This window comes from Tupaia chinensis, unplaced genomic scaffold, assembly GCF_000334495.1.
Source record: "Tupaia chinensis unplaced genomic scaffold, TupChi_1.0 Scaffold146140_1, whole genome shotgun sequence".
Taxonomy (NCBI): domain Eukaryota; kingdom Metazoa; phylum Chordata; class Mammalia; order Scandentia; family Tupaiidae; genus Tupaia; species Tupaia belangeri.
In genome coordinates this window covers 1179759-1189958 of record NW_006205995.1, presented here as the reverse complement: position 1 = coordinate 1189958, position 10200 = coordinate 1179759, and the positions used below count along the sequence as shown (strand labels likewise).

At 44.6% G+C, this 10200-nt stretch overlaps 1 protein-coding gene across 1 annotated transcript in view; it reads right to left on the bottom strand.

Annotated features, from left to right (window-relative positions):
* LEO1 (LEO1 component of Paf1/RNA polymerase II complex) overlaps nt 1-10200 on the bottom strand; it is a 41565-nt gene that overhangs the window by 5079 nt on the left and 26286 nt on the right. The window contains exons 10-11 of the mRNA XM_006168741.3: nt 9454-9640; nt 6420-6517 (exon numbers count right to left, since the gene is read on the bottom strand). Of these exons, the coding sequence (XP_006168803.1) occupies nt 6420-6517; nt 9454-9640 (285 nt within the window). The remainder of the gene's footprint in view (nt 1-6419; nt 6518-9453; nt 9641-10200) is intronic.

Sequence of the window (10200 nt, the reverse complement as noted above, 5' to 3'; positions counted from 1 at the left end):
CCCCCCCCCCCCCCCAGCCTCTCCTGGTCTCTTTCTGGAGGGGCGTGCATCCACTGGCAAATAAATAAATACTGGGTCCTCGGAGTCATAACCTCTCTGTGCCCCTTCTATCACGTGGCACAGAAAGACGGTGTCGTCTATGAACATGAAACAGGCCTTCAGCAGACACCGAGTACGCTGGAGCCGTGGCCTTGGACTGTATGCCCTCTAGAGCTGTGAGGAGCCAATTTACAGTTTATAAGCTACTTTATTACGGCCTGAATGACCCAAGACAGGCATTAGACACGTACAGACTACAGATGCTGGAATGACCAGACATGAACGACCATATACATAGGTTTGAAATATCTAAATACATAGAAGAAGAAATTGAAAATGAGTAAGTAGTGGGGCTGGCAGGTGGTGTGTGGTTAAGGTGCTGGACTCATACACAGCTGTGGCTCGAGTTCTGGACCTAGTGGCTTGCTTTCTCACTTTTTCTTACCACCCCCGCCCTGGTCAAATTAAAATAATAATTGTAATGATAATAATAACAAATAAAGTTAAATAAATAATTATTTAAGTAATTATAAAATAAGAAAATGAGTAAGCACTAGGAATTTTATAAATAACCAATGTGAAAAAATGAGGATTAATTCTTAAAAATGGCCAAGTTGAAAAATAAATGGAACCTCTAGAGATAAAATATTTAATGAAAGAGATTAACAATATATTAGACACTGTTAAAGAAAGAAGCAGTAAACTGGAAGGACCTAAAGAAATATCCTAAAATGCAGTGAGACTAAGACATGGACAATACGAACGACAGTTTAAGGATCATGGAAGAGTAGGAAAGAATAACAAGAATCAAATCAGAGTTTCAGAAAGGAAGGAGAGAGAGAATGGTGTAGAAGTACTGGGTCGCTGGGAAAGTCATGACACATTTTTGCACAGAAAAACATGTCACGACTTTCCAGACGGCCTCATAGTATCTCAAGGGTGGATGAGGATAAGAAATGATCAGAACTGATGAAAGACACCAATCTGGATTCAGAAGTCCAACAAATCCAATGGGAACAAATAAAATGAAATACAAAACAGAATTACAGTAAAATTCAAGAACATCAATGCTTTAAAAAACAAGCTAGGAAGCAGCTCTTAAGAGAAATGGTCCCAACTCCTAAGATGGTAGCATTAGGAATTCCACAGACCCACTGTACCCACAGAGCATAAGCAAAACTGCAGAAAACTATTAAAAAAATTAGTTAAAGTCTCTGAAAATTATCTTGATATATAACAAATATATAAGAAATATTTATTTATTAAAATCTACTAAAACTCAGTAAGAACAGTGAAAATCTATGTCATCTAAGCTATATACATAGCCTCCAGCTCAGCTGACAGAGCTCCAGCCTGGGTCGGTGTGACCAACAAGAAGACAGGCCCTCTCCCCTCAGCTTCCAATAAATGCATGTGGCATCTCACAGAAAAAGACAGGGTGTCAGTGTGTCTTCATCCTCTCTTACTCCAAAACAAAAGGCTACACTCCTAGTGAGAGAAGCTAAGAAACTGGGAGCTCCCCTCTTCTATCCAACTTCCATTCACAGGATGGAGACTCTACACCAGGCACTGCAGGCCAAGAATACTGGGTCTAATCACTTTCGTCTCAGCTCACCCAAGCAAAGAAAAAAATTATGCTAGAAGGAGACCAACTAGCATCTGTAGTAGAGGTTCAGAGTTTTGCCTAGAAGAGGGGTTCTATAATAAAAGAGAGCTCCAAAATTCTCCTCAAAGGAATTGACTTTATCTGAAACAAAGTCTGGGAAAGATCAAGCATAAAGGAAATCTTGAACGTAAAAGCTCCCTTATTTAAGAGCAACAAGAAAACTACAGACCAGCAAAAAAACCATGGTAAAGAGAGCTAAGAGGGGCCGGCAGGTGGTGTGGTGGTAAAAGGCACTGAACTCCCACATGGCCAACTGCAGTTCAAGTCCTGGATCTGGTGGCTTGCTTTCTCACTTTCCCTCTCTCTCTTTCTCTGTTTCCCTCTGATCAAACTGGAAAATAATAGTAAGAATAAGAAGTTAAATACTTATTTAAAAAAAAGAGAGAGAGAGAGAGAGAAAAGCCTTCTTGGAGTTACAACAAACCTTGCAGACTGTTCCTTTGGGGAACCAGCAGTTAGCGTAATGGCTATGTTGTTGGACTCCCACGTAGTCGACTGCAGTTCGCGTCCCAGACCCGGTGGCTTAAAACTCATGCTGGGCGCGTGTGTGTGCGTGCCCAAGATCCCGAGAGGAGAATGGAGGAGAAGGGATTGCAGCGTAGCCATCCCCCCTGGGGGGGGATTTCTCGCTTTCTGTCTCCCTGTCTCTCTCTGTCTGGCTGGCGAGCACACATGCCCTATAGCAAAAACTTCTCAAAAAAAAAAAAAACAAAAACAAACAAAAAAAAAAAACAAAAACCTACCTTTGGGAACCAGCAGATAGCATAGCGGTTGTGTCGCTGGAATCCCACATGGTCAACCAGGGTCTGAGTCCCAGACCTGATGGCTTCAAACTCACATGGGGTGGATGCCCAACATCCCAGGAGGAGAATGAAGGAGTAGGGATTGTGGCATGGCTATTCCCCATGGGGAGTGATTTCTCACTTTCCCTGTCTGTCTGTCTTTCTCAGGCGAGAGCTTGTGCCGCAGGGGCCAGCAATTGGCATGGTGGTTAAAGTGCTGGATTCCCTCATAACCGACCATGGTTCAAGTCCCGTACCTGGTGGCTTGCTTTCTCACTTCCCCTCTCTCTGCCTGTCTCTGCTTCTCTTTGTTGAGTGCATGTGCTTTATGGCAAATTTAAAAAATAACAACAAATGAATTAAATTAAATGAAAAAACCTACCTCTGTAAAAATGAAATGAATCAGCCTGCAGAATGAGTTATGCCCTAAGGCTTTGCTGAGAACGGCTGAGCGATGCACTGGTAATTAGTGGAACTCAACAGCCCCACTCACTGTCTGACTTGGTATTACAGAGATCAGAGAAGGAGACAAAGAGAACCTGCGAATCCCAGAGCCCAAGGCTGTGCTCCATGAAGAACATCTCCAGAGGCTAGAAAAAGCCCAGCCAAGACACGAAACAAATCAACAAGCAAATAAGCGATATACGCAAAAGGCAAAACAAGGAGTAACCCGCACGGAACGCCTCCGATGGTGGTGCAGGAATCAACCCCCAGCGTTGCTGTGTGATTTTACCTACCATAGCTCGGTACCAAGGAAGAGCTATAAGACGCACCAGGAAACGGGAAAGTGTGATCATACACAGGGAAAGAAAAAAAAAAGGAAACTGCCTGTGAGGAGGACTAGGTATCAGACTTAATAGACAAAAACATCAAAGTCATCATAATAAATCAGATCTACAGGAAACCATGCTTAAAGAGAGGGAAAAAATAAAAAAAGGGCATTATGGCAACGTCTTATCAAAGAGAGAATACCAAGAAAGAGAAATTGTAAAAAAGAGCCAAATGGAAATCTGGTATAACTAAAATGAAATGTGCCTAACGGGGTCCCACAGGTCTGCACTGAGAAAGGACTGGCAAGTCTGCAGATAAATGGATAGAGATCATGCAGCCTAAAACAGGAAACAGAATGAGGAAAAAACGTCTCAGAGAAATGAGAGACACCAACATACATATAATATACCGAGGGAAAGGAGGAAAGACAGCAGAAAAAATACTCAAATAAACAATAGCCGAAAACGCCCCCATATTTGCTGAAAGCATTAACCTACAGGGCCAAGAAGCTCAACAAGCTCCAGTAGAATAAACACAAAGAGAACCATACCCAGACGTACACAGGAAGACAGAGAAACGCTGGAAAGCAGCTCGAGAAAAATGACTAATCCATACAAAAGAATTTCAGTAAGACGAATAGCGGGCTTCCCATCGGAACAGGGAGGGCAGAAGGCGGTGGACGGTATAATAAAAGTGCTGAAGGAAGTGAAATGATGGTTGGAAGCTTTTCTCGTCAGCAATAATGGAAGCCAGAAATCTGTGACAAAAACTAGCTCTAAAACTGGAAGTGTAAACCCAAAGTATCTTTCAAGAGGGTAAAACAGGGCCGGATGACGGCATCGTGACACCACCACTTGGCTCGCACAGGAAGGGTCCCGGGTGTGTGTGCTGTGACCTCCCTAGGCACGTCACGCACGCGCACACCCATGATCCAGGCGGGCAGCGATGGTGTGCATCATGGCACGAAGACCTTGTTGGGGTCTGTCTGTCTCTTTCTCTCATGGAATTAACAAACTTAAGTACTGATATTTTTTACATAATAAAAACATTCTTTTTTTTTTTGGAGAGGATTTTTGCTATAAGGCATGTGCACTTGCCAGAAAGACAGAGAGACAGAAAGTGAGAAATCACCCCCCAGGGGGGATGGCCATGCTGCAATCCCTTCTCCTCCATTCTCCTCTTGGAATCTTAGGCACACACGCATACGCGCTCGGCGTGAGTTTAAGCCACCGGGTCCAGGATTCAAACCATGGTCAACTACACGAGAGTCCAGCGACATAGCCATTACACTAACTGCTGGTCCAGTAATAAAAACATTTATCTTAAAAAAAAAAAAAAAGGTAAAGCATAAGACATTTTCACATAAACAGGGATTTCAGCTGCACAGGTTCACAAGTGTCCCAGTTAGCGTAAGGATTAGAAATAAATAAAAGAAAAATTAGTTTGTTATTATTTTCAACTGCTAATAATCATAGTGCCTAGTACTTCTTTTTCTTCTTCCTCCTTTTTTTTTCCCCCTTTTTTTTTTTTTTTTTTTTTTTTTTTTTTAAGAGATTTAGTTATAGGGCATGTGAGCTTACCAGAGAGACAGAAAGAAGGAAAGCAAGAAATCACCCCTTGAGGGAATGGCTATGGCACAATCCCTTCTCCTCCGCTCTACTCTGGGGATCTTGGGCATGCCCATACACGTGCCTAGCATGTATCAAGGTACTGGGTCCGGGACCAGAACCACGGTTGACTATGAGGAAGTCCAACAGTGTAACCATTACACCACCTGCTGGACCCTGCCTAGTACATTATCGATTCATTCTGGAATAATATTTAAGTCAGAAAAAGTCATTACCTCATAGTTTTAGGTGTGTTTATCACTGAACAAACATTCAAATATTTGGATGGCCCATGGCCAGAGGTTAAGAGGCCACATAAATTACCACACACTTGAGTCCCAGTCTCAGCAGCTTGGAAACATACCAGGAGTGTGTGTAGGCATGTGCAAACTCCCAATAAGAGAGAAATAGAGAAGAGATTATAGTGTGCCCATGTCTCATCGGGGGTGCTTTCTCCTTCTCTCTGTGTCTTTCTCTCTGGTGAGTTCATGCAACCTCTGGTAAATTAAAAACTAAAAACTGGAGCCAGTAGATGGCATAGTGGTATCGTCACTGGACTCCCACATGGCAAACTGTGGTTCAAGTCCTGGACCCGGTGGCTTGAAACTCATACTGGGTACGTGTGTACCCAAGATACTGGGAGAAGAATGGAAAAGGGATTGTGATGTGGCCATCCCCCCTGGGGAGTGACTTCTCACTTTCCCTCTCTAGCAAGTGCACGTGCCCTAAGGCAAAAACTTCTACACACACAGACACACACACACAACACAGAAAACTAAAAACCAAAAAACCAAAAACCTTTACACACACCCACAGAGAAAACTAAAAACCAAAAAACTCTGCTGAAATAATCAACAATTTGTTTCCATATGCCTTTAAAACATTCCATCACATTTAAAAATATTAATTATGGGAGCTGGCAGGTGGTGTGGTCATTAAGGATGCTGGACTTCCACAGGGCCAACCATGGTTCGAGTCCTGGACCTGGTGGCTTGCTTTCTCACTTTCTCTCTCTCTCTCTCTCTTACTCTGTCCCTCTCTGGTCAAATTAAATAAATAGATAAATAAAAGGATAAAGTTAAATAAAATAATTCTTTTAAAAATATTAATTTTGTCTACACAGTTTTCACATATATGTACTATTCCTTTATTATATCAACTTGTTTTTACAGTTTCCCTAAGAGAAAGATGAGCTGCAGAGAAACTAAACATCGAAGATCAAGGGCTTAACTGACTCAGCCTAGGTGATGCAGCTGACAGAGCGCTAAACTGCAGTACTGAAGCCACGTGGCTGATCCTGGTTCAGATGCCTGGGTCAGCCTGAAAGCATGCTTAGTGTGCACCCAAGATCCCGAGGAGCCCGAGGGCTAGAGAAGCGGAATTATGGCATGACGAGGGTGTGTCTCCTGTCCGTGTGCCACTACGCATTTATGCCACTGAATTTCAGCGGAGGTGTAGACACCTGTCTGCATCCCGATCCATGAGCTCCTCTCCGGTTCCAGCCGTCGGCTCTTGGGTACAAGATAAACTTGAACAGAATAAATTTGGTCTTACCTCATCACTGTTGAGTTTCTTTGCTTTGAGTAGTCTCTGCGCCTTATCTTCTTCTGATCCCTCATCACTGTCTGACGAATAGATTCTGGCTCGTTCCTCTGAAAGCAAAGGGATAATATCGTGACTTCCAAAGACAGTGGTCTATTTATTCTTCTGATAACCATCTTTACTTTCCGCTGTGTATTTCTTCCTAGATGAACCAAATATGTAAACGTTTTTTGGTTTAAAGATGAACTTAAATTTTAGAGAGGTTGAGATGAAGCAAACATACCCTCTCTCAAAACATGTTATTCTGACCAGTTTTAAGTATCAAAAAGGTGGATTTGCAAGGAGGAGACTCTACTCTTTTAATGTAGAATAGTAAAGCCTCAATTATTCTTCTACCAGGTAACAGTTCATTCTACAATAAGCTTTGAAGATAAAGCAAGAAGTGACTCTTAGACAATCTGTTGCCAGGTGGACCTTTCGAAGGCAGAAGCAGACGAATGCCAATCTGCTCCGATGCCCAGGCCCGGGTAGCCTCCAGGTGAAATAGAAGCAGCTGATGTTAGACCAATCCCACCCCACAGATCACCAAAGCTTCCCCTTCTCTCTCCCCCTTGCCAATCTGACTATTGCACAGAGCGACTGTTACTGAACTTGCCTATTACGTGTCTCACCCCTGACGGGCTCAGTATTACTCGACTTCCTGGAAAGCACCCTTGTGTGTGTGCCTGTTTTATTTCCACAATGAATCTTTTTCTTTGGAAAATGAGCACTGACAAAAAAGAAAAGGTTTCTGTACTACAATACCAAACAACACGATAGGTAAGGTGTAACAAACGGGTCAGCAAACCAAATGCAGACAGTGCAAAAAAGGAGAGTCAGTCTTGTAGGATGGTGAGAGAAAGAGAAAGTGGGTGTTCTTACAACTTATTATTCACCAAGAGCAAAACTAGGATACACGGTCACCTAAGGTGTACCTTACCTGACCCAGCCTCCTAGAGCTTTGCCAAAGCAAATCGGTTACTAGGACCTCATTCCACAGACAAAGCATGTGACACTCAGGGATGCTGATGGGTAGTAAGAACAGTAGCAGTAGTTTAAGGCAACATTACTTAGCACTTAAGGGCCAGATCTGGGCTAAGTAATTTAAATGTATTCAGTCATTCAATCCTCAAAACAGCCTCATATACAAGCATACATACATGTGTATAAAAGGATAAAGATATATACACATATATATACATACATATATATATATATATATATACATATACACACACACACACACACACACAGTAATTTGCACATATTCACTGGGGAGAGAAAGAGAAGGAAAGTGAGAAAGCACCCCCATGGGGCATGGTCACACTACAATCTCTCCTCCATTCTTTTCTTGGGACTTTGGTTACTCATGCACACGTGCCTGGCATGTTTTTCAAGCTACTGGGTCCAGGACTCAAACTGTGCAGTCAACCATATGTGACACAGCCCCTTTAACCACCAGGCTAAGGGCTAGGCTACAAGTCCTATGTTTTTCTTTTTTTAGGTTTTTGCCACAGGCAACATATGGTTGCCAGAGACAGAGAGAGGGAAAGTGAGAAGTCACAACCCAAGGGAGATGGCCACCCCATAGTCCTTTCTCCTCCATTAGCTTCTCTGGATTTTGGGCACACACACACACAGATGCCTGGTTGTAATAGGTTGTTATTCCCAATGAGGTAAAAGAAGTTAAAGGAAATGATCTAAGTTTGTTTTTTCAAAGAATTATTTATTTTTTATTTATTCATTCATTTATTTTTAATTTGACCAGAGAGAGACACAGAGAGAGAGGGTGAGAAAGCAAGCCACCAGGTCCGGGACGTGAACCGCAGCTGGCCATGTGGGAGTGTCCAGTGCCTTAACCACCATGCCACCTGCTGGTCCCCGAGTAAGTAATCTAAGTTTTCAAAAGGCCTGCAGCTAGATAGTATCAGAACTGAGAGCAGAGGGCAGGGCCAGGAGTCCGGCCCGGGGCGCCTTGGCATGCCGCTGAGCGCGTTCCCTGGCCCCAGCTGCGGAGAGCCTCAGGGTGAGAACCAGGTGGGGGCAGCGTCCAGCCTGAGACAGATGTCTTGGAAGTCAGAGGACCTTGGTTCGAACTGGCACTTACCCACTACGTGTCTTTGGGCAGGTTACTTGGCCTCTCAAAGTCTGCCTCCTCCGTAAGGAGGACATTAACAGCAGCTAGGTCACGTCTTTACAGGGATCAAATAAAATGCACGTGAAGTATTGAGTGTTTACCCGGACTTGGCATATGCTAAAAAACTGTCAACCATTATAAATTACTGGTACATGCGAAAAGAGGGAAAACGCAAAGGAAAACCTAGGGAAAAGTAAAGGAGGAAGAATGAAAGAAATCATGTATTCTCTGAATAGTTTCATTTCTTGATTCCTAATCGGAAAGACCGAGAGAGACAGAGAGACAGAAAGCGAGACATCACCCATCAGCGGGGATGGCCATGCTGCAATCCCTTCTCCTCCATTCTCCTCCTGGGATCTTGGGCATGCGCACACATGTGCCCGGTGTGTTTAAGCCACCGGGTCTGGGACTCGAACCGCAGTTGATGACATGGGAGTCCAGCAACATAGCCATTACGCCAACTGCTGGTCCCAAGTAATTCTTTTTTCTTTCTTTCTATTTATTTATTTATTTTTTGGAGAGGTTTTCGCTACAGGGCGCATGTGCTCGCCAGATAGACAGAGAGAGACAGAAAGCAAGAAATCACCCCCCAGAGGGGATGGTCACGCCGCAATCCCTTCTCCTCCATTCTCCTCTCGGGATCTTGGGCACGCACGCACACGTGCCCGGCGTGAGTTTGAAGCCACCGGGTCTGGGACGCAAACCACGGTCGACTATGTAGGAATCCTGTGACATAGCCATTACGCTAACTGCTGGTTCCCCCAAGTAATTCTTTTAATAAGATAAAATACCAAGTGATGTGGCAGCCATGTCTCTCTAAGCAAACATAAAGTCCAGAACCAGGAAATGTAAAATCTGCCCTAGACCCACCTCGAATGCCCCCTTTGTATCGGTTTTTAATGGCGGCCAAGCTGATGGACTCCTCGCCTTCCTCTTCCTCGTCATAGCGATCGGGTTCTAGGTAGCTAGCACTCAGTCCCCGCTGGTGCTGCTTCTCCCTCATTCGGCGCTGCTGAGACTCTCTCCGAATGGAGGCCCTCAAACGCTCCTCTTCTTTCTGTAAGGAAGCAAGGGAACCATCAGCTTGAAAACTAAACGACTTTCATCTCTGAAGCCACCCTGGTCTGGGATGACACCGTCCCCGTGTCTTCGAGTCCAGGCTTCTCCTCTTCCACTTCTGAGCCCCACACGGTGGGTGGGTTGGTTTTGTCGAAGGTATGGAGGTGACACAGGGTGAAGGGATCCCTCACACCAACCAGCCTGGTCAGAACGGGCATAGGCTGTGTCCTCAGCTGCGCGGTCCTCTGTACTGTCGCTCACCCCAGAGAGCAGTGACAGCCCGAGACACCCCATCTGGGCCCAGCAGAACCCTGTGCTGACTCCCTGGGGCAGCGGATGCTGCTTCTGTTCATCTCAACCTGCCCAGGCTCCACCTGCCTCCCCTGGTTCCCAGATAGTCTCGACCCTCAGCCAGTTCCCCCAGCTCCTGGGAACATGGTGGGGAGGCCCTGGTCAGGTTAGAGTCTTGAGCCAGCACAGAGTAAGTCTTTATTTCCTTACAGCTGCTTAGCACTGTATACCTTGATGCTCACTGAGGATCTGGGCGGGGAGGGGCAG